The 16,016-nt window shown below is 39.4% G+C and overlaps 4 protein-coding genes across 5 annotated transcripts; 3 read left to right on the top strand and 1 right to left on the bottom strand.

Annotated features, from left to right (window-relative positions):
• Window positions 1-46: 46 nt before the first annotated feature.
• Window positions 47-5,141, top strand: LOC137961944 (chaperonin CPN60-2, mitochondrial-like). Its single transcript, XM_068808600.1, has 17 exons — window positions 47-398; window positions 543-564; window positions 769-900; window positions 1,249-1,408; window positions 1,846-2,021; window positions 2,111-2,206; window positions 2,383-2,487; window positions 2,671-2,757; window positions 2,863-2,952; window positions 3,042-3,122; window positions 3,222-3,290; window positions 3,388-3,465; window positions 3,662-3,757; window positions 3,860-4,063; window positions 4,149-4,254; window positions 4,353-4,431; window positions 4,654-5,141. Exons 1-17 carry the CDS (start codon window positions 361-363, stop codon window positions 4,754-4,756), a joined length of 1,722 nt encoding a protein of 573 aa, XP_068664701.1. The 5' UTR covers window positions 47-360; the 3' UTR covers window positions 4,757-5,141.
• Window positions 5,142-5,229: 88 nt separating this feature from the next.
• Window positions 5,230-9,231, top strand: LOC137961945 (uncharacterized). Of its 2 annotated transcripts, none has more exons than XM_068808601.1 (8): window positions 5,230-6,024; window positions 6,214-6,306; window positions 6,463-6,624; window positions 6,754-6,888; window positions 6,996-7,112; window positions 7,732-7,831; window positions 7,911-7,965; window positions 8,137-9,231. In XM_068808601.1, exons 2-8 carry the CDS (start codon window positions 6,225-6,227, stop codon window positions 8,941-8,943), a joined length of 1,458 nt encoding a protein of 485 aa, XP_068664702.1. In that variant the 5' UTR covers window positions 5,230-6,024; window positions 6,214-6,224; the 3' UTR covers window positions 8,944-9,231. The 2 variants fall into 2 exon arrangements, with proteins under 2 accessions (XP_068664702.1, XP_068664703.1); XM_068808602.1 differs by lacking the exon at window positions 5,230-6,024 and adding an exon at window positions 6,063-6,110.
• A 664-nt stretch (window positions 9,232-9,895) lies between these two features.
• On the top strand, window positions 9,896-11,206 carry LOC137963686 (photosystem I reaction center subunit IV B, chloroplastic-like). The gene is made up of 3 exons (XM_068810846.1): window positions 9,896-10,275; window positions 10,368-10,433; window positions 10,755-11,206. Exons 1-3 carry the CDS (start codon window positions 10,039-10,041, stop codon window positions 10,854-10,856), a joined length of 405 nt encoding a protein of 134 aa, XP_068666947.1. The 5' UTR covers window positions 9,896-10,038; the 3' UTR covers window positions 10,857-11,206.
• LOC137963475 (uncharacterized) lies at window positions 11,123-14,182 on the bottom strand. The gene is made up of 5 exons (XM_068810591.1): window positions 13,814-14,182; window positions 13,193-13,297; window positions 11,966-12,022; window positions 11,371-11,696; window positions 11,123-11,171 (listed from the first exon to the last, which is right to left on the bottom strand). Exons 1-5 carry the CDS (start codon window positions 14,135-14,137, stop codon window positions 11,123-11,125), a joined length of 861 nt encoding a protein of 286 aa, XP_068666692.1. The 5' UTR covers window positions 14,138-14,182.
• Between the last annotated feature and the right edge of the window lie 1,834 nt (window positions 14,183-16,016).

Genomic DNA, 16,016 nt, shown 5'->3' with positions numbered 1-16,016 from the left:
ATAATTTCCAGGAAGAGTCAATGCTAGTCTTTGCAGTGAATGAATTTGTTTCGTCAGCGCTACTCCGCCCTCACCGTTGTAGGCCTCCTATCTTTTATCTAGCCCATTCCTCGGCCTTTCAGAAATCATTTTCGGTTGGTGTTTTGGATATTCAAAACTAAAACCCTAAACCCCAAAAGACGCTTCTAGACACTTCATCATTCCAGAAGCGCTTTCAGCCGCCACCGCTCTGGTGTTTTAATTCCTTCCCTGTACTTGACCAGGATTTTACTACAAAATACCCCGTTTTCTTAGTAGCAGGAGCTGTTGTTTTCGTCTGAGCTTGTTGTTGCTAAATCCTAGTTTTTAGTCATTTGCATCATGTACAGGGTTGCGGCAAGCGTTGCTTCAAAAGCTAAGTAAGTGTTGGAACTCTTTCTCATTTGCTAATGTAGAGTGTGACCTCTTCAAGGTTTACGAGTTTAACATCTATGAGCTTGTTCTTCAATTTAACTTTTGTCAGTGTATGAAGTTTCTCAGCTTAGTTATTTTTGGTCTTGCAGGGCCGCGAGTAAGACACATCAGGTAGATTGTTAATACTTTTTCTCTGTTCCGATTCTCTGACATTAGCCCTGTTTTTAAATTTTTTATAACGTATTTGGGTCCTATGTTCTTTCTCAATGTTAATGATGTGTCGTACATGTTGGTATTGATCGGGACTTCTTTGTGCTTACGGAAGAGTTTTGGCGGTTCAATGTGAGTTTACTAATGTTTCTATGTAATGTATAGATCTGTAGTCGTTTAAGCTGGAGTAGGAACTATGCAGCAAAAGAGATCAAGTTCGGTGTTGAAGCTCGGGCATTGATGCTTAGAGGTGTTGAGGAACTCGCAGATGCTGTGAAAGTTACGATGGGACCAAAGGTATGACGGCGACATTGTTGGGTTACATGTTTCTTTAGCAAATCTCTTGGAACACTTTAATCTGTAATAGATGGTATAACTGGTCGATCTTTTTGACGGAATGGACTGTCACTTGCTGTAACTTTCATTTTGGTGTTACCTGCAGATTTTGCTCTATTAATTGGGGTCTTAAAGTTTTTTAGAGTACTTAGCATTAATTTCTATTTCTTTTTTTCTACTTGGCGTTCTGTTTTCTCATATTTCTTTAATTTTTTTCAGTTCGTGTCTACCTTATTTATAGAAAATTTTATGTTTTTATCTGTCTTCTTCTTCACTGAAGGGTCTTATTGTTTGAGTTATTTCTTGAAGGGTCGTACTGTAGTTATAGAGCAAAGCTTTGCTGCACCGAAGGTGACAAAAGATGGTGTGACTGTTGCAAAGAGTATCGAATTCAAGGACAGAACTAAAAATATGGGTGCAAGTCTTGTGAAGCAAGTTGCAAATGCAACCAACGATGTGGCAGGAGATGGTATGTGTTTAAACATGCCTTAAACCTGTACGGTTTGTTTTTACATTTTATTTATCTGTTGTGATGTTACTCCAAAGTTTTAGTTAGTTTTTGAGTAGGCTTTAGCCTTGAATTCATCTTCTGACAGGCGGGACTTTGGTTTGAGATATGGATTACTTTGAAATTGTAGCTTTTTGAGATGTGATGAAAAGAATTGCTTGAAGAGGTTTTAAAACTATACTCATCTTATGAGAAGCTGAACTTTGGTTTGAGATATGGAGTATTGTGAAATTACAGTTTTTTGAGATGTGATGAAATGAATTGCTCGAAGATGCTACACTTCCAAGTTCAAATTTTTGGCTATAAAAATCCTTCTTTGTAAATACTTCGAAGCCCATGCTATAGGTCATCTTTGTCTAACATTCTGGCTCATTTGCCGCTGCTGAGATGGCTTGTAGGTACTACTTGTGCAACAGTTCTTACTCGAGCCATATTTGCTGAGGGCTGCAAATCAGTGGCTGCTGGGATGAATGCAATGGATCTCAGGCGTGGAATCTCTATGGCTGTTGATTCAGTGGTGACAAGCTTGAAAAGCCGAGCCCGAATGATTAGCACATCTGAGGAGATAGCCCAGGTTTATTTTTATTTACTTCTGATACCATTACAGTTCTTCCCAAATTGGATGTTGATTTGCTTCATTACTAACAACTATAATTTTAAAAGGTTGGTACTATATCATCTAATGGTGAAAGAGAGATTGGAGAGTTGATAGCAAAAGCTATGGAGAAAGTTGGGAAGGAAGGAGTTATTACTATTGCTGTAAGTGATCACTGTTTTGTCAGTTAATGTGCATGGACTATTCCTTTTTTTGTTCTGTGCTGCATCATTGTCTTTATCAGTATTCATTTTGAAAAGTTTTATTTGGTTCTCTACCTCTGTCACTATGAACTACTACAGAAGAATATGTGAATCTAAAATTCTTTGAGACTTTTCAGGATGGGAACAAACTCGAAAATGAACTTGAAGTGGTTGAGGGAATGAAACTGGATAGGGGCTACATTTCTCCATATTTCATCACAAACCAGAAAACCCAAAAATGTGTAAGTATTTTGATTTATCATTAGAGATCTTTAGTTTTATTAGAGTCTGATTTTTTGTAAATATTCAATTCCATCCACTCAAGAATAAAAATAAATATCCTGATACATACAGATAGAATCAGAATTGAACCTACATTTTAAATCTTTGACCATGGAAGTAATAGTAAGTGTACGTTTGAGCAGGAGCTTGAGGAGCCATTGATTCTTATTCATGAGAAGAAGATCTCAAGCATGAATGCAGTGGTGAAGGTGTTAGAGATGGCTTTGAAGGTAATAAATCTTCAACAATTTCATTGAGGATGGTTATACTTGATGACATTTTAGTCTCCTGTATGAGTTGTTGGCTACATTGAAATTTTCCTTGTTTATCCACAGAGGCAAAGGCCTTTATTAATTGTTTCAGAAGACATTGAAAGTGATGCACTGGCAACTCTCATTCTCAATAAACTTCGTGCTGGAATTAAGGTTGTTTATCCTTTCATCAAATCTTTAGCATTTCTATTTATTGATTGTTTGATGTCCTATATCTAATGGTGTTGCAGTTATATTAATAGGTCTGTGCTATTAAAGCTCCTGGCTTTGGAGAAAACAGGAAAGCCGGTTTGCAGGATCTTGCCACACTCACTGGGGGTGATGTATGTTGGCTTTTTTCTCTTTTCTCCCAATATTCCATTTTTTTAACTGTAAAACTTACAGGATTTATTTCAAAAATTTGTTTCTCTGTCCTATTGAAGCTTATTACTGAAGAACTGGGCATGAACCTTGAGAAAGTTGAGTTCGATCTGCTAGGTACCTGCAAAAAGGTGAGAACCTGTGCAAAAGTGTGAAAGATGTTTTTTTTTTCTTTGAAAAAGTATTGATGGCGTATCCACTCACAATGATGGCTTAAATTTTCATCAGGTGACTGTATCCAAAGATGACACTGTCATTCTTGATGGAGCTGGTGACAAGAAAGCCATTGAGGCGAGATGTGAGCAGGTATCTGCTGCTTCTTGCCTTGTCCCTGTCTGTACTTCGTCCTTTTGTGCAGAATGTGTATAACAGTTTCAGCGTTCAATTGTTTTGTTATTGAAACACATCTTGTTTATTCATTATGCACTATTTGTATAGAGCACCATCAAGTAAATTTGACAGTATTTTCTTCTCAGAACAAGTTTCTTTTTCCATCTTGCAGCTGAGAGAAGCCATTGCCTCTAGCACATCTGACTATGATCGGGAGAAACTTGAAGAAAGATTGGCTAAGCTTTCTGGGGGTGTTGCTGTTCTTAAGGTTTGAATTGGTGTCTCTTTGTTTTCTTTTTGTCTACTTGAAAATCTCTTATCTATTGATATCGGTTGAAACCTTTGCTTCTTCTGTGGCTTGTGCATATAGGTTGGAGGAGCTAGTGAAGCAGAAGTTGGGGAGAAGAAAGATAGAGTTATTGATGCATTAAATGCTACAAAGGCAGCTGTATCAGAAGGTATTGTGCCAGGCGGTGGCGTTGCTCTTCTGTATGCATCCAGGGATCTGGAGAATCTGCACACTGCAAATTTTGACCAGAAAATCGGTGTCCAAATCATTCAAAATGCTCTGAAGGTTTGTATTTTAGCATGCAACAATGTTCCAAGTTTGTTCATTTTATTGTTTAGAGCTAATTTTAAGATATGGGGAGTCCTCACAGATGCCAGTGCACACAATTGCTAACAATGCCGGAGTTGAGGGAGCTGTGGTTGTAGGCAAGTTATTGGAGCAAGATAATCTTGATCTTGGCTACGATGCTGCTAAAGGTGATAAAAGAGCATGAGAATTAGTTTACCATTCTGTCATATTTTAACATCATCTGTTCAGGTTAGGTTTCTGAGTCTTGCTTTCTTTGCATGATTAGGTGAATACGTTGACATGGTTAAGGCAGGAATCATCGACCCACTCAAAGTTATTAGAACTGCATTGATTGATGCTGCCAGGTATGCCCTTAAAGCCAAACCATTATGATTGCAACTTTTGTTTGGTGAAGTAATGTTTCAAACTAGATTTCCGGTTGTTGTATGAGATGATTGAAATTGTAGCATAGTAAAACCACAAAGACTTGGGATCTGAAGCTGAATAATTGAACCGATTTCGGTTCTAGAGGAAAATTATTGCTAAAAATTCTGACTTCCAACAACTGCATTATTGTTGTTTTGCAGTGTATCTTCTCTGATGACCACTACTGAAGCTGTGATCGTTGAAATTCCCAAAAATGACGACGCACCAGCAATGGCTCCTGGCATGGGAGGTATGGATTACTGAAGTGCGTTGGAGTGCGATACAAAATAGTGATTTACTAGTTAGAAATAGAATATAAAAGAAGCGTTCTCTTCACATCTACTGGGAGATCAGGCAAAAGATTCATCCAGGTGAGAGTGAGCCTACCCGTAACTGGAAAGTAAGCTCAATTGACAGTTTTGTTACTACATAAGTAGACAACCTTGATTATTTTCGCTCAATTGGATTTCAGCGTCCTTTCGTACCTAGAGGCGATAGGTATAGTGTAACCGTGATTATTCTGTATCAAATATTGACTAATATCTGATGTGTGCAAGGATTTTGAATGTCTTCGGAATTGATACACTCGTTTTGTAATCTTTGAAATTTTATTACAATCGTGTTCTGATACACGAATCGTCTTCCCGTTTTTTGTTGGAGAAGGTGAAGTGGGTGGTTGGTTCTTTCGATTTCTTAATAGAAAAATGAACAACGTTTAAGGCTTGTAACTTGTAAAACTCTGGGCGAAATATGAGAACTCAGGTGCGGATTCCCACCAGATAAAGAATTGACATTTCTGTATTATAAAGCAAGAGTATGGGCACTCGCTGCCGAATATTTGCATTGTCTCTGCAACGGCCTGACCGTTCTGTCTCGTCGAGTCGTCTTCAATCGTTGTTTCTGAAGTCTGCTGGGAAGTATCGAAGCAAATCGTTGAATCTTGTAATAAGCAAGGTACTTCGTATTGCATGATCAGAATGATTGTTATATTTTGGGGTAGTCTTGCGACTTGACACATCTCTTGGCCGACTCAGAGACGGCATACGTAGAAGACTAAATAGATCTTGCAGAAAACCCTTTCTCGTTCTGTGCCACGCAAATGAAGGAAATCTTTGTGAGCTAGCTTTGTCGAGTCGATGCTTCAACTTGTGAGAGATTGTCCCAAAGTTCGTCCTCGCCGAGACTGGTTTCATTTGCACTCCATGCACATTTCACTCTGTTTGGCGTCTCTTCGCTATCTTAGAATTGGTTGTATACGTTTTCCTTCCATCTCGTTCCCAGAGTTTCTAGAAGTTTCAAGCACGTGAAGGCAGGTTGTTCGGTTCTCTCTATTCTTTTTTTTTTTTTTTTCTCCAAAAAGAAAAGGAAAACACTCGCATGCGTTGAACCACTGTGCTTAAAAACGTGAGACTTTGGGACTAGTACATTTCCTGTTTTTTTTTGGAAGGTTGTGGCTTTTATTTGGATTGAAAACTATGGAAAGCGCTTCCTATTGGATCATTTTCAATTGCGATGGAGTTATAATTCTGCAGGTACTGAATTGGTTGCTTTGCTTTGCTTGATATTATCTAGTCTTCTCTAGATTTACCGTCAATTACGTTGAGGTCTTGACTCTTAGGTCTTTTTTCTACACTTACCTTCCATTGATTATATCATTTATAAGATAAACTGATACTGGGACTTATCTTATGTTGTTGACTTGAAGTCGTGATTTTTAATAGATTTGTTCAGAATGAAAAGAGTGAGATTTTCTGAACCTGGAGGAGTTCCAATGAAAATTGTGAACTCAGATGCATCTTCTATGCCGGCTGAAGGTACGTACTTCAAACCCATTTGTAGCAGTTATTGATTCCAAAGTTAGTTTTATAGGGATTTCTCGGAAGGGATATTCATCCAATACCTTTTACTTCTATGTAGTGTATTGGATAAATTAAGAGACCTTTTTCAACCTGTTTAAAATCATCTTTCAGTTTCCTTCCAAGGAGCTTGTGGTGCGGTGGGTGAACCCAAAACTACAGAGTACAAGAATTTTAAGAAAATGCGGGAGAAAATGGGCCATGATGTGCACTGTCGTTTACCAGACAAGCAGGATTTCTCTTTCGAGGTTTTTGAAACTCACGGTGGCATGAGAGGTGCATGCCAGTGCAAACCATGTTTCTCGTTCTAATTGTTTACTGTCTGCTTTTGAGACTCCACTTGGATCCTAGAAGATTAAATTAGGCTAAGTTTCTTAGTTCTGGACAATAATTTGCTGCCTGCAGAATTGTCTAGCAGAGTCCATCAGATGAATAGGATGTCAATCCCTACTTTGTCAGAAAAACATGTTCTCTCTTCCAAGATTTGCAAAGCAAGTAGTTGCGAAAGAGGCAGTGGTCTGCAGGTGTGGGGACCTCTTGGTACTTACCTTGCCAGCAAATATAGCATGCTTCCAGTTTGGATCAGCAAAGTTCCATCCTGGCAGATTGATCTAACTCTCTTCTCTATCATAATTTGTTTTCTGCAGTCTTAGATGATGATATGCAAAGCATTGAGGTTGTCCCCAGGTTGTTAACAGTCCATGAAAATGATTTAGAAAATGACCTAAAGTTTCCTCGTCAGACAAGTGGATTGTCAAGCAAAGGTATGAACAAGTTTAAGAAGAATTTATATTGTTTATACCATACTTCTTTCTCGATAGGATCATATTTTTTGAGAGCAATGGAAAAGAATTTCATTAAGAGGGCTAATATTTGAGCAAGAGAGCACAACATACAGGAACAAAAATGAAATGCAAAACAAAAAATATGAAATAGATAGTCCAGAAGGAAAATCATAAGGGCAAGGAATGCACAACAGCGAGATGCTTCTGGCTCATCAATTTAACGTACAGTCAATCCTTTGCCTAAAGTTCAGTCTTGACTCTCTTCCCATGGTGTGAATTGTGACTTCAGTTATCTGTCCTCTAGCAACGCATCATTTAGGATTCTCCTCTTAGATTCTTGTTGTTATGGAAAATGCACTTTGGTCTTTGACATGTGCACTATCATGTCTGTGTGAATGCTTCCTGACTGAAATTAATCAATGAAGAGACAAGTTCAGGTCATTTTTTTATTATCATCCGGAGTGAAAACTCAGATTCTTGATTGTTATGGAAAATTCACTTTGGACTTTGAAATGTGCACTATCATGTCTGTGTGAGTGGTTGACTGCAATTAACCAATGAAGAGACAAGTTCAGGTCATTTTGTTGTTATCATCCAGTGGGAAAATTCGAGGATGACTTTGTCAGAAAGAGACACAGATTACTTCAGTTAGCTGCAGAGACTTTGTGTATCAAAGAGCATCAACTTTCTGCAAGAGGGTTAGACAGATTTTGTCCATCAGCTTTTTTTAATTTTTTAGCCTTCTTGCTAACATATTTGACACTTTTTTCTCAAAAGTGAATTGGTTTCAGCTTTCCTGCAGAGGTTGGGCGTGGACAACAAAAGCAACTTTGTATGCACTTCTCTGTACTTGCAGAATTTTTACTGTTTAACATTTAAAACAGATGCTTTCTTTATAAGATGAATTTTTATTGAACTTAGTACCGTTGTTGGTTGGTCCTTTGCTTCTTCTACATGGTGCTAGAAGTTGGTGACATTTGAGTTGGTATGTCAATCTTTGCAGGATCGGATCCACCATAAGTCAAGTGAGGCGAAATTAAAAACTGGATTTCGGTCGTCAGATTACCCCTTTGTGTTACCTGGAGCTTCAAGAATGGACTTTGAGGAAAATTCTCCTAGTGACCTACTGAAAAGTGGCTTACTTAAATGCTATGATGAGCCAGACAAGTTCAGTCTTTCAGCTGATCACAGAACTGAGGCCTCTCTTTCAGTCATCTGTACTCATAGTCCTGTTATCCAACAAAAAAGTTGGGATCCTGTGACATCAGGCTTGGGAAGTATAGATATGTATCTTAAGAGTGATGATTCAGATGTCAACCTCCCTGGAGATTTCCTTTTTAACAGGTGTGGTTCTCCTTCCGTGGTAAACCTGCCTTTGTATGACTGCTCAATTCTTAGAATGTTGCCAGCAGAACAAAATTATGTTAGAGAAAAATTTACCCTTCCATTACTGAGCTGGAATGAAGTCGCAGAAACAGAACCTGTCTTGTCCGTTGTGCCCTACTATAGTGAAAGGAACCCGAATTCAATGCGAACCCTTACAAATCACCAAGTTGATGAGAGGGTCTCTTGTTCTCCTTCCAATGTCCCCATTAGCTACTCTTCCATATTTGATTCATCGAGGGAGCCTTTTCCGGATGCTCACTTGTTTGCCTCCGAGTTTGAAGAGTTTGGGGAGTTCTTCGAAAGTCCGCTCTGCAGTACTTCCACCGAAGGTGATGTCTTACGTAATGGTTACAGAAGCAACAATTCGGCTGCAAACGAGTTTAATTTCATCGGTGAAGATTTTCAAACAGAATACAGAATTTGACAGGTACTATTTTCGGCTGGGATGCTTTTCATCAATTGAGTTCTGTAGCAAACTTAGTTCAGTACCCTCTCCTCATGATCTCGATTTCAATGAAAAGATAGCACAAGACACCGGAGGATGGTTGGAGGTCGGATAAGAGTTGGATGGTTTCAGAAAAAAATCGTCTGCAAATAGATATAACTCTGTGTAAATCCATTCTTTTGTCTTGATTTTTGTTCTTCTTTTTTAATGTTTGTTTGGTTTGACATTGCTCATGATGCACCATTTTAGATGCCAGAATTCAGGGAACCAGCTGTGAGTTCCATACATTGATATGTTGTGGTTGTTAGGTGTGGGAGTCAACTAAGCTCGAACCTGCATATATTCCAAGTGGACTTAATTTGCCTTGAACCTAAAATTTAAAATGAGTTCGAGTTCAATAATTTTAACTGAGTTCAAACTCGAGCTGAGTTTGACCTCTCACTTAAACTTTAACTTGATTTAGAGAGAAACATTGTATAACTTATCGAGTTAACTCGTAAATTGGGTGAGTTGATTGAGAAAATAATTGGGGTATTTTGGGTAGGGTGCGATCACCCTTCAATCACACCGAGTTTCATTGAGATCGGATTGGGTCGGTTTTCGAATTTGATAGAATTGATATAGATCACTGAGTTGGGTTAGGTTACCCTTTTGACTCGAGAGGATTCAGGTCAGTCGAAAGAGACTCGCCCTCTGCTGGGTTAGATCCCCATCGAACTCGCTCCCTCAAGCGGAGTCGAACGCCATGGCTTTACACGTTTGTTCTTGATGAGAAAACACGTGTGCGTAGAATAGTTTTTGCGAATCCTCGCACAGGATCCAGATACGCGGCAACGACCGTGTTATCCACAGAGAGTGGATATGGTGCGTACGTGTCAACGCCTCAATGGCCAAAACTACCACAAGAACTCTCGAACGCACATAGGATGATTTTGCGAGGAAACTCTTCTCTGCGTTGGACGCTCTGCCGATCCATCTTTATTTCTCTTTCCATTTCGACAAAACCCATTCTGCCTCTTAAACCACACTCCTAGAGTGAGAAACACCCATAGCGAGGAGAGGGAAAACGACGCCATGGCTACCTCCAACATGGCTTCTGCGGCCTCCAGCTTTGTCCTGTCGAACGTCCCCAACAGCGGCGCCTCCTCCTCGCGTGTTAATTCTATTTTCTTTTCCAAGAGCAGTCCGAGTTTCAGAAGGCTCGTCGTGCGCGCTGAGGAAGCTTCTTCAGCGCCTCCCACGGACGCTCCGACCAAGGAGGCGGTCAAGGCAGCCAAGCCCGCACCAATCGGCCCCAAGAGGGGAACTAAGGTTTTTGTTATAGAGTTGTCCTGCAAAAATAAGGATCTGTTTCTTTGTGAAGTCGTATGATCAGAATTTTCCCTTTGCTTCTGTCTTGTCAGGTCAAGATCCTCAGGAGAGAGTCCTACTGGTACAACGGAGTAGGCTCTGTAGTAGCCGTTGATCAGGTTCCGATCCTCTCTCCTTAAGTTCCTTTTTACCTGCATATCCTCACTATAAGAATTGTTGAAAATCAAACTTCAAATATTCGTACTGTAGAGATGAAGATTTTCATGGTTTGATCAGCAAAGAACAAATACAAACTAAAATTAGAAAATTATGTATACTAACTGTTCATCATGGTCACCATCAATGAAACCCAAGCTAATTGCAGTGGGGGTGCCAAGCTAATTGCAGTGGGGGTGAAACTAATGGCAAATGGTTAAAGAAACAGCTTCCACTCTCTTCTGAGACATCTTGAATGTTGTACACTTTTTGTCTTTGAACAGGACCCATCTTCTCGCTACCCAGTGGTCATCAGGTTCAACAAGGTGAACTATGCCGGCGTCTCGACAAACAACTATGCCTTGGACGAGATACTGGAAGTGTAAGTGAGTTGAGGTTACTCTTTGTGCCTACTCACACCGTGTGTTTTGCAGTGGCTAGCTATTTGTTTCTAAATGTTGAGTTTGTAATATATACCTTCCTATTGTGTCCAATCTCCTTCAATTTCGTTTGGTAGCTTTTATTTCGGATTAGCCAAATAGTAATTATCTTCGTCTCTGCTCTCTGTTTGTCAAAATCCATTTTGAAGTGCTAAAATCTCTGTTGGTCCCAACTTATGTGTAACCCACTAGTATAACACAATCTTAGAGTATCAGATCTCGCTACTGTATAACTGGGGATGGTTCATCTTCATGCAATTCCTGCGCAAAGCCATTAAGGATATGATTCCAAGGGATGTATTACATATTTCATGACTGTTACCTACAATATCATACTCTTACCTTGATGACTAGCTTCATAAAAAAAGTTCTCAGAAACACCCAACAACTTTTACATCCACAAGGTCAGTAGCAATAGACAAGCTTGCAACCTGCAAGAGTAATAAGCTATTCTACTTACCAGACAGGGAAAAGCGGTCCAGTCCCACCCTCTTTATCAGCATCAGGAATGCTCGAGTAGCAGCATAAGTGGTTAGCTATCTCCCAACTCCAGTTGGGCTTTCTCAAGACGGACATTCTTGGCCAGCGGTTGATCCTAACATAGTGCTCCCTGATTCTTCCATGATCCACAAAGCTGGTGACAATGGAGTATGTGCTCTCATGACCACCCCACACTTCATCATCAAGGTCTGCAGTTAGAGACCCATCAGGATGAAAGTAGCGGCGCATTGGAGAACCAGTACCCTTCCAGTAAGGGTCTAGGCTTCGCCAGTATTCTGGAGCTGTCTAGAGGAAGTGGAGGAAAACATTGAAAAAAGATTCACTTGAAAAATTAGCCATAACAAAATCATAGTCCAAGGAAGCACTAGGAATTTTGGAACAGACAGGGGAGATCAACCAAAATCCAAATTAAAGACTTTCTTTGTGTGATCACCACCATACGAAAGAAACTTGCATCATAGGTTCTTGACGAGTGGAGGAGTTGCCACTCCATATGGTGGGTCTACTAGATCACTAGCATCACATGAAATATGGGTATGAGTGGATGAAAGAACCTGTTTGAATCGGAATTCCCACACATGATCACAGATGTCTTCTTTCATGATGCGGCTCTGGAAGGAGTGAGAGGACGAAAAGTAAGAAATAAGATGCAATGGATGACTTACCTCATAGTCTTTTATCTCTTTTACCAAAAAGGACTAACTGAAGATTCAGAGTCAAGCACAGACAACAGAAAATATTCAAAAAAAAAAAAAATTGAATAAAAAGAAATGACTCAGGAAAAAGAAATGGGTGTGATAAAATAGAAATAAATGTACACTCTCCTTGAGTTTGCTTCAATTCGACGAGGTGCTCAAGACTAGATGCCTCTTATTTACTCTTAGATTTTCCTTGAACCTTAGCTCTTTTCTTTGTTTAAGACACCATTGATGATTTCCAAATTACTTCTACTAGATATAACTTTTCAAAAAGGCTTTGCTAACCCATATTATTATGATCTACAAGGCATTACAGCATAACAAATTCAGGTTAAAGGAAAAATGATTGAGTAAATACAGAGTTTACATAAAAAGAACCGTGTATCCAATAATTCCATGTTCTCTGTCTTATTTGAGTTAAGAACAGCCTTCTTTCTGATCTCAGTTATTACTCTCCTTACCTGAGGTATTTTTCCAACAAGTCTCGTATAACCAACAGGAGATGGAAAATCACAGAGTATTTGGATTCTTCAATAAGTCCACCAAGTATAGGTAATAACACTGCTGAAAAGGATTTCTTAATGTAGCAATTGTAGAAAAATGAAGATAACACAGATCACAACAGATATGACTAACTTTTCTTTTTAGGAGTGGCACAAATTTTAGCTGCAGTGTTTCAAGCACTATTAGAGTAAGGAGAAATGCTTTCTAACAAATATTTGCATCATATGATAGTGGATATTCAAGTTTGACAGATTGGAGAAGAAACATACAGGAGAGAAGGTTGTTCTTATAGATTCCAAAAGGCCATATCAATAGTTACAGCAATTCTTCTGCACATATGGTTTTATGCAGTGGCTTTTTCATTAAAAGGCTTGGAGAAAACCTAAACCTTCTAATCATAACTTGTATCCTCACAGATGATCCGGACCAAATTTTTTTTCGATACGTTATTATGCTCTTTCAGGTCAAATGTGTTGATGGAGAAGTTACTGCTTCTAAAAAATAGGTCTTTGGAGCCAACATCTTTCCATCCAATTAGGTCTTTGACATCTTATTAAAGTAAATTTCAAATGTACTTACACGTTTGCCATCCATGATGGAAATGGAATATGCTTCCAACTTTGAAATCCTTCTCAGCATAGCAGAGCAGGGAAGGTGTGCCTTGCCCATCCACAACTCCTCCAACTGTTCAAAGAAAACACAGTATCAAATTTTATCAACATAATTTCTCTAGATTCATTTGCCAACATTTGAACAGCTGATTTACACATCTCCAAGGGACTTTATGAAGCTTCTTCATGCAATGAGAAGAAAACAAATGAATTAACAAATGTATTCTAGTTTCCTTCAAAAAAACAAAGGGAGAAAGTCAGGGATGTTAGGCAAAAGCTGCTCTTTCTATGATGAACTTCTGTTTGTAGTCGAGATTCATATTCCATAAGAGCAAGAAGCTCATGAAATGAAGAACCTGATAACCTAGCCTAATCAGTCAAGTGGATTTGACCTGCAACTGCTGCTTTTCCACTAATTGATGCAGATCCCTACCCTAATCAGTCAAGAGGATTTGACTTGCAACTAAATGGAAATCTTATAGTCTAAAACACCAGAGAAGAAAAACAAAGTCTAACTTGTAATAGCTATTCAACTAACACGCCAATCTCAGTAAATTAAAAAGGGCAAAATGAAATTGAGACAACTCACTTTGAAGCTCCAGACCTTGTCGCTGGAAGCAACCTCGTGCCATGCGCGAGAAACTACGAGCGAATGTGCCACGCTGCGTGCATCAAGATGACTCAAGATGATAGAGAAGATGTCTTCTCCTAAAACTACCAAAACATCCCTAACCACCGAACACTTTCCTCCCCTATTCTTTTGGTCACCTTCTCCCCTTCTGCGCTTCCTACTCTCTAGTTCTTCGACTTCTTTTCTTTGTTCCCCTCTTCGTTCAAATCCATCCACTTCTTTTCCTGCATCTCCTTCCAATACAGCAAGAAAAGAGACAGATGAAGACTCGGCACCCCCCATTACAGAAGCAAGCACCGTAACACCCCCAACAGTTTAAGGCGGAGGAATTAGTATTTATAGCCTCCACTTTCCCGGCTCAAATGTGTCCGATTAAATAGAATCTTGACGTACGTTTATAGGAGCTTTGGAATTGAAATGGCTGGATGCTCCTTGACATCAGTGAAATTTTGTTGCAAATGATACAAACAAAAAGGAGTAAATTTTGTTAATTACAGAATATGGGGCGTTGCTACTTTCTGGCAACATACTATTATGGCGGCTTAAGAAGACAAAGAAAATGATTGGCTATAACTGCGCAGCTTAATTTTCTTCTAATCTGCCATTAAAGAAGGTAAGAAATTTATGCTACACAGTACAGTCTAATGGGTATGCATCCATGAGAATTTACTCCGGCACCATGGTAATGTTCCTACAGAAATTCGTTATTTCTGCCAATCAGGCATAATAATCCCAAACAAAAGCTTAAATAAAATGTTTTGAAAAAGAAATTACAATTTTACCTGTGACAATTCGACATTCATCACTCAGATTCTTACCAGACGAAGAAGTAAAGAAACTCGAATCTCAGCTCACTCATCATCGTTCTACGTCGTCAAGGAAGGTGGCGAGGGGATAAAGATCAACTCTTGAAGGCTATATTGGTCGAAAAATCTACTAAAGTGAAAGGCGGCGTATCCTCGACCCTCTAAATCCTTAAAGGTCCTTCATAAAGTAAAAAACCAGAGGAAAATCTTGAACCGACAGAGCAACTCGTCAGTGATCGTCACTACTCACTAAGTTTCCACCGCCTGCGTCTGAAATCAAACTCTTGTTTTATTTTCATTTATCCAAACACGGTAGAGCTCAAATTTCGTCTGTTCTCGTAGAAATCATTAGACGCTGTTAAATATGGAAGGAGGGATTTTCATTAGCTCAGATAGCGGATAATCCAACAAAACTTAGCTGTGTAGCTGGAAAAAAAAATCCTCATACAATCACTGAACCAAATACTCAAAAACACCTTCACAGTTCTTCACAGTTCTTGAAGACTTGAACAAAAAAACTGATGAAACCATTGAAACAAAGACTCCAAAGCAGCATAATTGTTTTAGGAGTGTTTCAATTCCTTAGAACCCCTGAAATAGATTCCTGATCTTCTTGCTCATTCCCAATGCATTTCAAAACACTATCTATTGTTTCTAGACTTGATATTCCAATCAGTAATACCAACTCATTTTGTCCTGAAGCAGTTCTAGCTTTGAACTTCTTTTGGATATATCATCTCTCTTGTCTCCCCTACCCGCTTCTGGATCAGTTAATGGCAATCCAAGCAACCGAAGAAACATTATCACAGCCACTGCTTCAACAACTTGAATGAAATTCGTGAGTGCAACGCAACATCGGATGAGTCACATAGACTCGTACAAATAGAAAAAATAAGTCCGATTCCAGAGCCCGTTCTAACGCATATCCGGATTGGCTCTACTGGTCACTTGAGCACAAGGGAATTGACCTTAACCAGAGACGTGGCCCGGACTTTCGCGTCAATGCACCTTTCAGTATTTACTGAACTACCCCTCGTAGAGTTTCTATATAAACGGGTCCCATTAAAATTTTCTTTCTCAGCGCACTTCCTCTGTTTTTCCATCTCCCATGCACGAAGATGCTGAAGCAGGCGATGGATCAATCGGACCAGATGGGCTACTTTGATCCGTCTTCTTCTTCAGCATCCCTGTGTATGAAGAGAGACCAAAACAAGTTTTATGCGGAAGAGGCGCTTCGTTGCGACTGAAGACCGTTTCAATCTTGCGTCCTGATTTCTTGTCTTTCTTCCGCTTCGTTGCGACTGAAGACCGTTTCAATCTTGCGGCCTGATTTCTTGTCTTTCGAATTGTTGTTC

This window comes from Aristolochia californica, unplaced genomic scaffold, assembly GCF_029961685.1.
Source record: "Aristolochia californica isolate CCGP_79_NKW_82.1479 unplaced genomic scaffold, dmAriCali1.0.hap1 SCAF_4, whole genome shotgun sequence".
NCBI lineage: Eukaryota > Viridiplantae > Streptophyta > Magnoliopsida > Piperales > Aristolochiaceae > Aristolochia > Aristolochia californica.
Note: the sequence above shows the minus strand (reverse complement) of the source record. Positions and strands in the feature narration are given on the sequence as shown.